At 47.7% G+C, this 16,675-nt stretch overlaps 1 protein-coding gene across 1 annotated transcript in view; it reads right to left on the bottom strand.

The window, feature by feature from the left end:
• Positions 1 to 11,545: 11,545 nt before the first annotated feature.
• LOC140429480 (zinc finger protein 474-like) overlaps positions 11,546 to 16,675 on the bottom strand; it is a 68,144-nt gene continuing 63,014 nt past the window's right edge. The window contains exon 4 of the mRNA XM_072516528.1: positions 11,546 to 12,116. Within this exon, the coding sequence (XP_072372629.1) occupies positions 11,974 to 12,116 (143 nt within the window). The 3' untranslated portion in view covers positions 11,546 to 11,973. The remainder of the gene's footprint in view (positions 12,117 to 16,675) is intronic.

Here is a 16,675-nt window from a genome sequence, read left to right as displayed (position 1 = left end):
CTTATTCTCACCACTTGTTATGTCCAGTTTTCTTGAGGCCAGTCTGAAAACATATCAAGTCAAAAGGGGGGGGGATGTAGTGATCTGTACATCTGTACACACATCTGCACATACACCAGGGACTGCAGCACAGATGTGACAGCCACAGCATCACTAGAGGAAGCATCAGAGACAGGTATAAAGGGTCGAACCCGAGGCAGGATCCGCCTCTTTTAGAAGCACAGAGCTAGTGAGCAGCAGCACACAGAGACAGCTCAGCATAGGCAGTTTACCTTAGTTTCACTGGTCATACCTCTTGACTGTTTTACATCTCTTGAGCTCTGGAAGCAGAACGAACCCTTTGAATAAAGTGTTTGTGTTAACTGTAAGTCTACAGTCATTATTCAGAATTAGAGAATAACAAAGACTCCGCTGCAAACAAAATGGTCACGTAAGATATAATACCCATTCTGGAGACACTGGCTCCAGAGGCACCTGGCGAATCATCTCATGCATCTGAAATGGTTCCGGCAGTGGGCTCCTAGGGAAACCACTCCACTGAAAGATCAGTTAGAGGGGCAGGTGGCTGTACTAATATGCAGCTCTATGACGAAGGATGATATATATCATTTTACAAGACAAGGAAGAATCACCACTTGGTTCTTCAGGAACAACTGACATATGCAGTTGTAATTTCAAGTGAAGAGGAACCATCACCTGATGCTCAAACATAGGATGCTTTATAGCCAATGAGATATTGTAGGCACTGTTTTAGGAAACACAACATTGAGGATGTAGATCCAACCCAGACACCAGAGTGGGAGGCTTTGCAGTCACCCATTGAAGGTGCAGACCTGACCGTGACCACATAGCCCCCTGGCAGCAAGCCAACACGAGACGTCTCAGCAGACGATGTACAAACTACTGCTCCCATGGCGCAGGCCAGCGGAACGACAAGGGTTCCCAAACCCTAGCGAAAATAGTGGATCAGTCACAAAATCATTCTCAAAACTAAAAAGAGGAAGAGAAGGAGAGTGGGGATACCGTGAGTCCCACTGATGACAACAAGCAACAAGACGTCAACAATGTGGCCAACAGGCCAGAAAATACACAACAACGCAGCAGCAAAAAGCATTGCATAATGACACGGAAGAAGTTGGTTGTGCCAGAGAGTACGCAACGACTCAATAGCAAAAAGCATCGCGTAAAGATATGAAAGAAGCTGGTGACGCATGTATGGCCAGCAAGGATCCCAGCTTTCAAAAAGCATTGTGCCAAAAGGATAAGGCACAGAAGTCTGGTACAGAACCCAGTCTTCCAGAAAGCTGACGAGCCGAGACAATCAGCGGGGTGACCTTGTTGACAATGCGCAATGACCTGTGCACAAAGGACACATGTAGCAGGCATATCATGTGAACTAAAACACGGTTAAATTTGTACATACATGCCACACGTATTAAATGATGATATCAATCATGTTTTGTATATATGATAACATCTCCAAAAGAAGGGGGGGCTGATGATATAACTGTGTATAATATTGTATCTAGTTAGCAGTGCTACCTCCAACCAGCTGGTGGCGCCAGACATCGGTCATGTGGCATCTATTGCCAGTTGATAATAAGGTGTGCAACAGGACAGTCGCACATTGGGTAGTTCCAGGCGAGTCCATGAAACTTAATGAGTAACTTAGTCTGTACAGCATTCTGTATGTTATCTCTCCACGTGTTAATCAACAAATAATCATTCTAGTTAAGTCACCCGCAGTTCTGTATGAATCATTGCAATGACAAGTTCACAGATGTGATGAACGGTTACTGCCTTATCATCATGTAAGGAGATGTCCCCTTTAAGACCGGGCTTGGAACCCTGGGGACACCGCCTCTGGCTCCACCCATCTGTGAGCCATATATAAAGGGCTGCCTTGTGGGCTGTACAGCAGTTAGCACATGTCTTAGCTCTAGCATAGTTCCTAGTCTAATAATGCCTTCTTTACCGTAAACACTCTAAGCGTCGTTATTGAGGGTACCTCAATTTATTAGACTAAACTAGATTCAGGATGGACGCAGGCCTAAAACTGGAGAAGCTCAACCTGGAAGCAAGGACTCTGGAGGTGAAGGAAATTTTTTAATGCTGGCTGCGGTGCTTCGAGGCCTACCTGGACTCCGCAGAGACTCCCATCCTGGGGCCACGCAAGCTGCGCCTACTCCACGCCCGGGTGAGTCACAGAATCTCCGCCACGCTCAAAAAGGCGACGACTTATGAAGAGGCGGTCGAGTTACTCCGCAAGCGGTTTGTTAAGCCCATCAACGAGGTACACGCTAGGCATCTGCTCTCTACCTGCCGGCAGCGCTCGGGGCAATCGCTAGACGAATTCGTCGAGAAACTCACCGCGCTTGCCAGGGACTGTGACCATCAGGATGTGACAGGGGAAGTCCATATGAACCTGCACATCAGAAACGCTTTCGTGTCCGGCATCCGCTTGACCTACATCCGTCAGCGGCTGCTCGAAAACAGGGCAAAAGACCTCCAGGACACACTAACGCTCGCCTCCTCGCTGGAGGTGGCCCGACATAACTTGGGTACGTACCCCGTGGACTCTGCGAGCCCCCCTGGACTTCCTCAGACTCAGCCGTATTACAGCCCTGCGCCACGTGGCGACCCGCTCACCATGGGGGCACACCATGCTACTTCTGCGGGCAGGGCCAGCATCCACGCCCACGCTGCCCAGCCCGCTCCGTGATCTGCGACTGCGGGAAGAAAGGGCATTTTGCGAGGGTCTGCCTAGCCAGACCCAGGGGCCAGAAAAACAAAGAACAGCCGGCCAGAAAATCAGGCTCTCAGGCCCGCAGGCCTCGCAATGCGGCTGCGCACCGACCCGACACACCCCCTTCTGACGCGTCATCAGCCTCGTGCGAATCATGGGAGCGCCCATCTTGGCGGCGGCCATCTTCTCGACCCGACACATGCGACCGACGGCGGCGGCCATTTTACGAGTCCGACTCGGCTGAGGACTCTGACTACCCGCGAGTGGGTGCGATCACCCTCGACCAAACTCGGCCAAAACACCTGCAGAACTCTATGATGCAGGTCCAGGTCAACGGGTGCGACACTGCATGCCTCTTCGACTCCGGGAGCACGGAGAGCTTTATCCATCCTGAAACAGTAAGGCGCTGCTCCCTACGCACCCATCCCGCATCCCAAACCATAGCCCTCGCATCCGGGTCCCACTCGGTACAAATCAAGGGGTACTGTATTGCGGATCTCTCTATCCAGGGTGCCAAATACACCCGTTTCAAATTTTTTATCCTCCCTCATCTGTGTGCCCCCCTGCTGCTCGGACTGGATTTCCAGTGCAGCCAACGAAGCCTGACACTGAAGTTCAGCGGACCCTTCCCCCCCCTCACGGTATGCTGCCTTGCGACACTGAAAGTCGCACCCCCCTTGCTATTCGCGAACCTCACTCCCGACTGTAAGCCAGTCGCCACCAGGAGCTGGCGCTACAGTGCCCAAGATATGGCTTTTATCAAGTCAGAGGTCCAGCGTTTACTGGGAGAGGGGGTCATCGACGCTAGCAACAGCCCTTGGAGAGCGCAAGTGGTGGTAGTCCGGTCCGGGGAGAAGAAACGGATGGTCGTGGATTAAATCGGATCGCCCAATACCGAGTCTTTTCCACGGTCGACCTCAAATCCGCCTACCACCAGCTCCCCATCCGACCAAAAGACCGCCCCTATACTGCCTCTGATGCAGCCGACCGGCTCTTCCACTTCCTCAGGGTCCCCTTCGGTGTCACAAATGGGGTCTCCGTCTTTCAAAGGGCGATGGACCAAATGGTGGACCAGTACGGTTTGCGGGCTACATACCCGTACTTGGACAATGTCACCATCTGCGGCCATGACCAGCAGGACCATGACGCTAACCTCGAAAAGTTCCTCCAGACCGCCCGAGCCCTTAACCTGACCTATAACGAGGACAAATGCGTTTTCCACACCACCCGGCTAGCCATCCTCGGCTATGTCGTGAATGACGGGGTCCTAGGTCCTGACCCCGACCGCATGCGCCCCCTTAAGGAACTCCCGGTCAAGGCCCTCAAACGGTGCTTGGGGCTTTTCTCTTATTACGCCCAGTGGGTCCCCAAGTATGCGGACAAAGCCCGCCCACTCATAAAGACCACCATTTTTCCCCTCTCGGCTGAGGCTCAATTGGCCTTCAACCGCATCAAGGCCGACATCATCAAGGCCGCTAGGCACGCGGTGGACGAAACCATCCCTTTCCAGGTAGAGAGCGATGCATCAGACATCGCCCTGGCTGCTACCCTCAATCAGGCAGGCTGATCAGTAGCGTTCTTCTCCCAAACCATCACCGCCTCCGAGGTTTGACACTCTGCAGTCGAAAAGGAGGCACAAGCCATTGTGGAGACTGTGCGGCGCTGGAGACACTACCTCGCCGGTAGGAGGTTTACCCTCGTCACCGACCAACGGTCAGTCGCCTATATGTTCGATAACACAAAACGGGGCAAAATAAAAAACGATAAAATTTTGAGGTGGAGGATCGAACTCTCCACCTACACGTACGATATCAAGTATCATCCAGGGGAGCTCAACGAGCCCCCAGATGCCCTCTCCTGCGGCTCATGTGCCAATGCGCAGGACGACCGCCTGCAAGCCATCCACAATGACCTCTGCCACCCGGGGGTTACCTGGCTCATCCATTTTATCAAGTCCCGCAACCTACCTTCCTCAACCAAGGAGGTCAAGGCCATGGTCAGAGCCTGCCAGATCTGTGCGGAGTGCAAACCGCACTTCTACCGGCCAGACAAGGTTCGGCTCGTGAAGGCCTCGGGTCCCTTTGAGCGACTGAGCGTGGACTTCAAGGGGCCCCTCCCGTCCACCAATCGTTATGCCTATTTCCTCACCATGATCGATGAGTTCTCCCGTTTCCCATTCGCCATTCCCTGCCCCGACATGACCTCAGCCACTGTGATTAAGGCACTGCACAGCATCTTCACCCTGTTCGGTTTCCCCGCTTATATCCACAGCGACCGGGGTACATCATTCATGAGCGATGAACTGCGTCAGTGTCTGCTCAGCAAAGGCATCGCCTTGAGCAGAACGACCAGTTATAACCCGCGGGGAAATGGGCAGGTGGAGAGGGAGAACGCGACAGTGTGGAAGGCTGTCCTTCTGGCCCTGCGGTCAAGAAGTCTCCCAATCACCTGCTGGCAGGAGGTACTACCCGATGCCCTACACTCTATTAGGTCACTCCTCTGCACGGCCACGAATGAGACCCCTCACAACCGATTGTTTGTCTTCCCCAGGAAGACTACCTCCGGGGTCTCGCTTCCACCTTGGCTGATGGCTCCGGCACCTGTTCTTCTCCGGAGGCACACGAGGAGCCATAAAATGGACCCCTTGGTCGAAAAGGTCCGACTGCTCCACGCCAACCCCAGTTACGCCTATGTTGAGCACCTCGACGGCAGGCAAGATACGGTTTCCCTCCGGGATCTGGCACCCGCTGGATCCCCCACCACAGACGCCCCTTCCCGCGCTGCTACCCTGCAGGACCCGGCGCCCCCTACAACACACCCCCTTCTGGCCCTACTGTGAGCACCTACTGTACACCTTGCGCACCGCCTTTACACACCCCGTTTAGAGTTTTTAAAAAGGCATTGCCATTTAATATGGAGATTAGGAGAATTTCTGTTCTCTCAGAGAGTCATTAGTCCACCGAATTCTCTTCTTCCTCAGAGAGAAGTGGATAGCAAGGTCATTCATTGTTTTTTCAGACTGAGTTAGATAAGTACCTGATTTGTAATGGAGACAAAGGTTACATAGTTGTGGGCGCAATCAGATTAGCCATGAATTTATCAAATGGCGGAGCAAGCTTGAGGGGCTGAATGGCCTGCTAATTCGTAGGTTCATTTGACTAATCTGAGTGTGGCAAAGAGATGCAGGCCTCCTATTGGCCAATAGCTCTATGAGGCAAGACATTGTCTAAAAGGATGAAAGCCCCACAGCCTAAAAGGTTAGCATGGGACGAGCTGGCCAAGAAGAGGTGGGCTCACCCCAGATATTTATGCAGGGATGTGGGGAACCCACCCTCAGTGTTGAATTCAACCCTAAACATGTGAACCTTCCCATATAGGAAAAAGTCAATATGACTGTGGCAAATATTTTACAGAGGGAAAAGAATGTAGAAAGAATGGAAAATATTTGTTAAATTGGCATAAGCTTGTTAGAATGGAACAAATCATGAAAAACTGACGAAATGATTCCCAGCAAAATAAAAGCAGGGACACACTTGACCACTTTAACCATAAGAAAAAAAAGAAATATAAAAAACCATCTGTGTAATTACTTATTTTTAAACATTGTGTAACTGAAGAAAACGGATTGAAAAAACAAGAAAATTAAAAACAGTTGTGTCAAAGCTTTAAGATTACACAGCTTTCTGCGGTTTCAGAATGCAACTGCATTGAGGACAATTCAACAAGGCTCTAAACACCAGATAATTAGAATTTTCATTTAAATGTTTGACCTCAACGGAAATGACTAATGACAAAAAGGTAACATTTTAAAGAGTTATGCATGATAGATCTGTTCAAAGAAATAGCTCCATTATTTTTTTAAACAAAATTCAAGCAAACCACAAATTCCATTTTGACAGGTCAGAAAAGTAATTTGACAAAAATCAATACATCATTAGATTGAAACTGAATCTTTTTAGATACAGATTTGTTACTAAACTTCAAGGATGCAATGAATTGTAAAGTAAGAGTATTAAAATCACTGACCGAAAAATAATTTTGTGATGGGCACACAAATGAGTTGCAGCATGGGTTTGTCTGATAGTCATTATGGTATTAGACTAGTAATTCAGAGGTTGCACATATAAATCCACCGTGGTATGTGAAATTGAATTAATAAATCTAGTAAACTGTGGGCCAGTAGCAGAAAAATTATCATGAAAACATTTGGATTCAGCTTCAGAAAAGGACAGCTGCCACCCCTATGCAGGCTGGCTTCCAGATTGACTGGTCTAATCTGAAGTGATCTAAAACCACTGCTGTTAAAAAAAATGTCAATAAGTGCAACAATGCTTGCATCGGCCTAATCCTGAAAACAATATTAAAATGTGCTCTATGTTTAACTGGGCAATAGTGGAGTGTAGAATAGTCTGCTGATATACTACCATCAGTTCACTGCCTGGCAATGAAAGATATTGGGCAGGATTCTCCATCCAGCAACGCTGGAATCGCAAAACACGAATGGGCAGGGAATCGCGCGGCGGCCGAGAATCGAGGCTGGTGCCGAGCGCCTAACGGAATGCCATGCTCCGGTGCCTCGACAGCGGTGTGAATGCGTTCCATGCCGCAAGTCGGCATGGGCATGCAAATTGTACAGTAAAGGCCGTTGCCATGTCATTAACGGGCCCAACCTGGCATTCTCTGAGCCTCCCACAGTACTCCGCCTCCACCAGGCAGAATTACCGATGGCAAGGTTCACTTGTGGTATTAAAAATCAGGAACTGGGCGCCTTGATTGCTGAGGGAGAGAGAGGGGTTATGAAAAGTGTCCAACATCTCTACAGTGTTCTGACAGTAATGCTACTGACCAGGGGGTGTCTACCAGGGCCAGCTGGGTGTCTACTAGGGCCAGGGGGAGTAGCAGGGTTGCAGCCAGCAGGTGGACCATGGGGTTGGGGTGGCCAGGCATGGACTACCATTGCTGTAGCTTGCAAGGCAGCCATGCGGCTGTGCACGCCACTGACTGCCCACTGTGAACTTAGTGAACCAGATTAGTTTTACAACAATCGACAATGGTTTTATGGTCATCATTAGACTCTAATTCCAGATTTTTATTGAAATTCAAATTTCACCATCTGGTGATTTTCGAACCGGGTCCCCAGAGCATTATCCTGTGTCTCTGGATTACTAATCCAGTGACAATACCATTAAGCCATAGCCTCCCCTGCCCACTGTGAACTTAGCGCTGCTGGGTGTCTCCCCAGCCAATACCGCTAGGTACCCTCTGGCCCCAGCCAACTCGTTAATGGGATTGGTATGCTCCAGCGCAACCAGTGTCATCTTCTTGGCTGGGATGAGGGTGTGTGGGGAGTGGAGTGCTTATATGCAGCTTCTGCTTTTCAGTCTCTCCAGTGCCGATCCCAACCCCTTCCTATCAAATGCATTGGAATTGCACTGGTTCTATGTGGTGCCTGTGCTAGCTCATTAACCTGTCCTGAATTGCTCCAGGACTGGCACTGCTTCCAGGACTGTAGAACACCCGCGATTCAGTCCAGGTGACAGCGCTTTGTCTCTCAAACGGAGAATTCTGCCCAAAATCTAATTTCTGATTGCTCTCATGATGGAAAGTGCAAGCACATGGATTGGACTTTTGTGTGTTGTTGCTCAATGTCAAATAATTATTGAAAGTCATTACATCCAAAGGCTTATTACGTGGGAAGAAGAATTGCTCTAATTGATAGTTACATTTTAAATACATGCAAGGCAAACATGTTTATGATTTTGATACCCATATCTGGAAGAGGAATTCTTCCACTTTGTAAGGAATACTATAGGACAGCACACAACTGGATTCATACCCAGCTCAATTCACCAACTTCAGGGTAGGAGGGAAAACTGAAAATTATGGGTTCTAATGATTAAATTTGAAAATTGTGTATATTTTGTTTATCAAACTCATTGGTATCATAAAGTGTACAATAATAACAACACTCATTAATGATTCAAAATGCCATTTATTATTTAACCCAAAATAATAAAATAATTACATAAAACAGAACTGTTTCACAATAGAAAGAATGGTATAGATTAGTAGCAATATTTCAAAAGTTCATTACGTAATTATTATTATGCATGTCCATTGCTTATTTATTCTACTCAATTAATTGTGAGCATTTGGACGATTGCAGGCCACAATTGTTCATAACTGTAAAAGTGGTTATATACTTTACATTAACTCCATATGAATTAAACTACATATTATTTGGAATAAAATTTAATTAATTTGCAATGATTCAAATTTTCCATATACTGAAATTTAAGTTCAAGCAGAATTTTTAACAAATGCTCAGGAAAGATACAAGACTGAATTTCTTAGCAATAAGAATTAAATAAATAATAATATTTATTATTGTCACAAGTAGGTTTACATTAACACCGCAATGAAGTTACTGTGAAAATCCCCTCATCGCCACACTGTTCGGGTACACAGAGGGAGAATTTAGAATGTCCAATTCACCTAACAGCTCGTCTTTCAGGGCTTGTGGGAGGAAACCGGAACGCCCGGAGGAAACCCATGCCGACACAGGGAGAATGTGCAGACTCCGCACAGTGACCCAAGCGGGAATCAAACCCAAGACCCTGGCGCTGTGAAGCAACAGTGTTAACTACTGTGCTACTTTGCCTCCCTATTGCGGTAATGGCGTAGTGGCATTGAGTAGATAAAAATTAAATTGTATCCTTGATTTTATGGTTAGTGGTGAAGCAAGTGCACTCACCACTGACCTCAAATAAAGCTACCTACAAAGATCTAGTAACCTCTGTTGTGTAGACTTCCCATTTAACCATGTCAGTTTGTACCTGGCTCCAAGTCAAAGGGATCTCCTGGCATCCAGCAACAGTGATGTCATTAAACAGGGTAAACAACCAAACACATTGAAGTATTCTTACAGACAACAAATCAAGAAATAAAAACCAGTGAATGCTTTCACCTTTGGGGCTGAATTTTCACCGAGTTGGGATGACTCAGGAGTCCTTTAAAAATGGTGGCTAGGGTGGCATTTGGGGCAGTGGTTAGCACTGGGACTGCGGCGCTGAGGACCCGGGTTCGAATCCCGGCCCTGGGTCACTGTCCGTGTGGAGTTTGCACATTCTCCCCATGTCTGCGTGGGTTTCACCCCCACAACCCAAAGATGTGCACGTTAGGTGGATTGGCCACGCTAAATTGCCCCTCAATTGGAAAACAAAATAATTGGGTACTCTAAAAAAAAATTTTTTTAAATAGTGGTTAGGTGATTCAGGATTCCCAACTCCATTACTGGGATTTCGATTCTCAGGAGTACCTTTTAAGGATGCAGGCTGGTTTGGGTTAAAAGCCAGCACTCCCAACCAGGACAGGATAATCATATCTTAGTCCTCTGCAATCTTCATGGAGTCCAGCCGGCTTTTTAAAGAGTCATGGTTCATGGCATCTCAGAGTTGCAATCGTTAGCTTAAGGGGATCTTTCAGAACCTTCTCATGGCCCCATGTTAAACTATGCCTCCCAAACAATCCCCCATCGTCCTTCATGTCAAGCTATAACACTTCCACCCTCTATACAAAAAGGTGGCATGGATGTGGCATGAGAGATGAATGGCCTTTATGCTTTTATTTTAATTGGAATGAATCCCATAACAACAAGATAGACCTTACAAGAAGCCCACCTCAACCCGGCAACTGAGGTCGCCTTTGCTGGCCCGGTGGTAGCCCGCACGCTCAACATCCAACAATCCACCCACCCCCAACAATGAAAATTTCATCATTGTGGGCCCATTCCCCAGAGACAGGTGGCCTAAGCCAGGAATTTTCCCTGTCTCCTGCTACCCACCTCAAGGATGAAAATCCAGCCCTTAAATCTTAAAGGTTCCAGATATTGAAATAAATGATTTGGACAGGCACATGGGATTTAAAATAAAATAAATCAAACCTTTTAAATAAAAATAATTTGAAAAATATGTGGAACTTATTATCCTAATGGAGAAATTTGATATTTATTAAATATAAAATTACACTTTCAGGATCAGCGAAGCAATTTAGAAATAACTACAAATCAAGTATGCTAAATCAAGTTAGATCTCATTCAACAAGATATAACTATTTTAAGGACTTTTACAGTGAGAACAGAAGAATGGAAGCTCTTGTTGGTTCAATGATTTATAAATGATTGCATTCTGGGCGAATCTCAACAGTGTACCCTTGGGGGTAGTGTAGAATCACCAACAGCAATTTCTGGACATCTGTGTTTAGCTGCGGATTTGTGGACTCCAGAAATTGCTTTCAGTTTCAGAGGAGTAGATGGCAACCACTGACAGTTTTGACATCATTACTTCTACAAAATCCAAGCATGATTTAATTTGATTTGATTTGATTGGAGAACTGCTAATGCCCGTGGAACCATACACCAGCAGGAATTACCACTTTCAGGAGTGGAAGAAAGAAAAATTGAAAAAGAAGATTTATATGTTGATTAGCTATAGGATGCTTAGGAATTTTCATGGTGGTTGTTCTGATCTTGCACCAAAACCTCAGTGCAAAACGTGTTGAAATTGCTTGATTGACCATTTGTATTGTTCCTCCAGGATTTCTACTCATCTTCTGCCAAAGTTACAGTGGACATGTGGTAGAACCCCTGTGGAAATTTTGTTCCATCCACTATATGCATCATATGTTTAAAATTATTTATGTTTGGCAAATATGAAATGGGTTTTAAATTACATAATTTTATAAAACATGGATCCAGATTCATTAATTAAAAATAAATAAACATACAGACAATTGTTATAATTCATTTTGCAAATTTGTGATTTTAATTTAAATTTCCAAGCAATTATAATTAAGTATTGATTATTCAGAGATCACAGGAATTGACAGTGGACATTTTTTAAGAGTTTTACACCATTCCTCCAAAGTTTACATTGATCTTCTGCTGAAGTTACAGTGGGAGATTATGTAAACTCTGGGTCTTTGCCCTGGGTTTGTTCTTTGTGCTGTCTTTCGATCGGGAAAGGTAATGCAGGTGGGTACTGGATTCAATTTTAAAATGGCGTTATTCCAATAAATTTACAGCCGGTTGTAATGCAACCCATAATTGGTGCAAAAATGCCACAAACAAAAGTGAACTTTAAAAAAATGTTATTGCATTATTTTATTTTACTGGGGTTAATGGACTATTCTTTACAGTCAACAACAGTTGGCATTGTTTATCAATTTGGTTACTTTGGTTTACATGAACGCTGGTGCACAATCAGTCTGTCTGGGAGGAAGGTACGTCCACAGATGTTGCAAGGCACCAGTTGTTCTTGGGAACTTCTCCAAGCTGCCTCATTTAAAGCATCTATATCGTAAGCACCTTTTCCTGGAAAATTGAGGGAAAGGAATTGAAACTTTTAAGTTAGATGAAAAGAATGCTTGAGGAAAATAAATCCAAGATATACCCAAACAATAAACGAACATCTTAAGCAAATCATTTCAATGAGTGAAATAAAATCCCCCTACATTTTCTCCTTCAAGATGCCTATCTAGGGTCCATAAGACCATAAGACCAGAAGACATAGGAGCGGAAGTAAGGCCATTCGGCCCATCGAGTCCACTCCGCCATTCAATCATGGCTGATTTCAACTCCATTTACCCGCTCTCTCTCCATAGCCCTTAATTCCTCGAGAAATCAAGAATTTATCAACTTCTGTCTTAAAGACACTCAACGTCCCGGCCTCCACCGCCCTCTGTGGCAATGAATTCCACAGACCCACCACTCTCTGGCTGAAGAAATTTCTCCTCATCTCTGTTCTAAAGTAGCCATGATGTGGAGATGACGGCGTTGGACTGGGGTGAGCACAGTACGAAGTCTTACAACACCAGGTTAAAGTCCAACAGGTTTGTTTCGATGTCACTAGCTTTAACCTGGTTTGTCAGACTTCGTACTGTTCTAAAGTGACTCCCTTTTATTCTAAGGCTGTGCCCCCGGGTCCTAGTCTCCCCTGCTAATGGAAACAACTTCCCTACATCCACCCTATCTAAGCCATTCATTATCTTGTAAGTTTCTATTAGATCTCCCCTCAACCTCCTAAACTCCAATGAATATAATCCCAGGATCCTCAGACGTTCATCGTATGTTAGGCCTACCATTCCTGGGATCATCCATGTGAATCTCCGCTGGACCCGCTCCAGTGCCAGTATGTCCTTCCTGAGGTGTGGGGCCCAAAATTGCTCACAGTATTCTAAATGGGGCCTAACTAATGCTTTATAAAGCTTCAGAAGTACATCCCTGCTTTTATATTCCAAGCCTCTTGAGATGAATGACAACATTGCATTTGCTTTCTTAATTACGGACTCAACCTGCAAGTTTACCTTTAGAGAATCCTGGACTAGGACTCCCAAGTCCCTTTGCACTTCAGCATTATGAATTTTGTCACCGTTTAGAAAATAGTCCATGCCTCTATTCTTTTTTCCAAAGTGCAAGACCTCGCACTTGCCCACGTTGAATTTCATCAGCCATTTCTTGGACCACTCTCCTAAACTGTCTAAATCTTTCTGCAGCCTCCCCACCTCCTCCATACTACCTGCCCCTCCACCTATCTTTATATCATCGGCAAACTTAGCCAGAATGCCCCCAGTCCCGTCATCTAGATCGTTAATATATCAAGAGAACAGCTGTGGCCCCAACACTGAACCCTGCGGGACACCACTCGTCACCGGTTGCCATTCCGAAAAAGAACCTTTTATCCCAACTCTCTGCCTTCTGCCTGACAGCCAATCGTCAATCCATGTTAGTACCTTGCCTCGAATACCATGGGCCCTTATCATAACAGAAGCAGCCAGGAGCAGAAAAAGGCAGAGAGTCCACTATATTGCAGCTCCTTCCACTTTTTCACCTGATCCATTTTCATTAGTTGGCCAAGCATTTGCTGTTTTGGGGGCAGTTCTAGTGAAATGAGGTGATAATGATGTGGTGGCACCATATATCATATTTTCTAGCGTTTCAGCTTCATTAGTGGTTGCTTAAATTCCCAGCCAAATAGAATGGTCACCAATTTAAGGAACCACACACACATGTATTAACAAAATATGCAAAATTCTTATTTTGCAATACATTTTGGAGTTTTTTGTTTTTATGTCAATACCCACTACTTCAACATCTTCATTTACAGCATTTGGTATGAAATTCTTGATATGAGGCTTTTACACCAAAGAGGCCATGGTAAGATTTAAACTCTCAACCTCGAAGATACCAGGGGCGGGATTCTCTGCAGTCGGCGCGATGTCCGCCGACCAGTGCCAAAAACGGCGCGAATCAGTCCGGCATTGCGCCGCCCCAAAGGTGCAGAATCCTCCGCATCTTGAGGGGCCGAGCCCTAACCTTGAGGGGCTAGGCCCGCGTCGGACTGATTTCCGCCCCGCCAGCTGGCGGGAAAGGCCTTTGGTGCCCCGCCAGCTGGCGCGAAACTGACTTTGCCGTGCGGCGCATGCGCGGGAGTGTCAGCGGCCGCTCACGGCATCCCCGTGCATGCACAGTGGAGGGGGTCTCTTCCGCCTCCGCCATAGTGGCGACCATGGCGAAGGAGGAAGGAAAAGAGTGCCCCACGGCACAGGCCCGCCCGCGGATCGGTGGGCCCCGATCGCGGGCCAGGCCACCGTGGGGGCACCCCCCGGGGCCAGATCGCCCCGCGCCCCCCCCCAGGACCCCGGAGCCCGCCCGCGCCGCCTTGTCCCGCCGGTAAGAGAGGTGGTTTGATTCTCGCCGGCGGGACAGGCATTCCAGCAGCGGGACTTTGGCCCATCACGGGCCGGAGAATCGCCGGGGGGGCCCGCCAAATGGCGCGGCACGATTCCCACCCCCGCCGAATATCCGGTGCCAGAGAATTCGGCAACTGGCAGGGGCAGGATTCACGCCAGCCCCCGGCGATTCTCCGACCCGGCGGGGGGTCGGAGAATCCCGCCCCAGATGTGCACCAAAACCACTGGACTACCATGAAAACGAATGAATAGACTAGTTGTTCCGTGATGATAGCAGCAAATAAGCATCCTGATACGTCAATAGGCCCAAAAAGTATCATGTTCTTGCCATCTAATTTATGCATCCCCATGGAATCATATACAGGAATTTCCTTTCTCTTTAGTTGCAATGGTAGCATGCACTCGGCTCCAGAAAAGTTTGGATTATCAAGCTGGAAGCTTTGCCAAAAAATAAATATTGTAAGAGCAATAAAAGAATGCAACACATTCCACGCACAATTAGAATAACAGGCAGGATTCTCCATGGGCTGATGCCTGAATCACGAAACGCGACTGGGCGGAGAATTGGTTCTGACACCAAAATCGTGGCAGGTGGACTTCCGGTGGCGTGGGCGAGTAGGGCGGCCGCAGCAACAAGAGATCCCGCCGGTGGCCGCGATTCGCGGCGATTTCGGGGAAATCCCCGAGTCCTCACGCACCCCCCCACCGACTATCGTCGGCCTTTGGGGGCCGCCACGACCAGCCAGCGGGGCCGGTTTAAAAAACAGCGAAGAACCCCGCGTGGGTGTCGGGCGGCATTGGGCTGAGGCACCGGGCCCGACGCGGCAGGTCAGAGTAGCGGGGGCAGAGCTACGAGGAGGCCGAGGCGGCAGGCCCGAGGCCAGGGCACCATGTAGGGAGGGTGCTCCACGTCGGATGGCTCCCACCTAGGAAGAAGAAAGAAGGTTGAAGCCTGGTCCCAGGTGAATGCAGTGGAGAAAGAAAGAAGGTTTAAGGAAGTTTGGTAAAAGTTTTTTTTTCTCTCGCCCTTTTTTTTTTCAAAAAAGAAGAATGTCAGATTGATGAAGGGCAGGAGGGTGAAGGGGGAGAAAGGAGAAAAGAAAGAAGATAAAAAACAATAAGCCGCTAAAGGATGCGAAGAGCAGCGTCGAAGAAAGGAGGAAACGCGGGTTCACTGCCGAAGGAGCAGACGAGCAAAAGTGTTGACAAGATGGCGGAAGGCGAACTGCAAGGCGGGGCCGCACTACTTACGGTGGAGAAGATGACCGAGGTGATGGCGGTGCAGCTGGAAAAACATTTGGTGAGGCACATGGAGGCCTTGAGGAAAGAGATGGCGGTCGTGTTGAGGTCATGGGTGGAGGAGGCAATTGGCCTGATGAGGGTGGAGGTGGCAAAGGCATCGGCCGAGGTGAGAGAGCAGGGTGAGAAGATGAAGGAGGTGGAGGAGGCCGTGACACGACACAGCGACCAGGTCACCTCGATGGGGGACAAGCTGCGGAGGGTGGTGGAGGTTAACAGAGGACTCCGAGCAAAGCTGGAAGACTTGGAAAACCGCTCAAGGCGGCACAATTTAAGAATTGTGGGCTTGCCCGAAGGGACAGAGGGCCCAAGGCCAACGCAATACTTCGCTAAGAAGTTGGCGGAGCTGATGGGGGAGGGTGAGAGCCCCACCCTGTACGAGCTAGACCGAGCTCACCGGTCATTAAGGCCGAAGCCCAAAGTGAACGAGCCGCCAAGGGCAGTAATTATCTGCTTCCATAAGTTTTGCATGAAGGAGAAAGTATTAAGCTGGGCGAAGCAGGAGCGTGAGGTGCTGTGGGATGGTACTGCGGTTCGGATCTACCAGGACTTGACGGTGGAGTTGGCAAAAAGACGAGCGGCATTTGGGCGAGTGAAGGCGGCTTTGTACAAGAAGGGGGTGCGATTTGGTGTGGTGTACCCGGCGAAGTTGAGAGTAACATATAACGCCAAAGACTTTTATTTTGAGACAGCGGAGGCGGTTGAGGCGTTCATGAGGGCAGAAGGCTTGGGACAGACGTGAAGAGCGGAACTGGAAGAGAGACTGTGGACTGTGTTTGAGCGGCTGGAAAATGTACAAATGTTACAACTTTCTTTTTACTGATTTGTATTGAAATTTACTTCTCTTTGCATTGTTACAGAGTTCAAGTTAATGGCGTTCTG

This window comes from Scyliorhinus torazame, chromosome 9 (assembly GCF_047496885.1).
Source record: "Scyliorhinus torazame isolate Kashiwa2021f chromosome 9, sScyTor2.1, whole genome shotgun sequence".
Taxonomy (NCBI): Eukaryota; Metazoa; Chordata; class Chondrichthyes; order Carcharhiniformes; family Scyliorhinidae; genus Scyliorhinus; species Scyliorhinus torazame.
The sequence above is the reverse complement of the archived record's forward strand: the minus strand, read 5'-3'. Positions and strand labels throughout refer to the sequence as shown.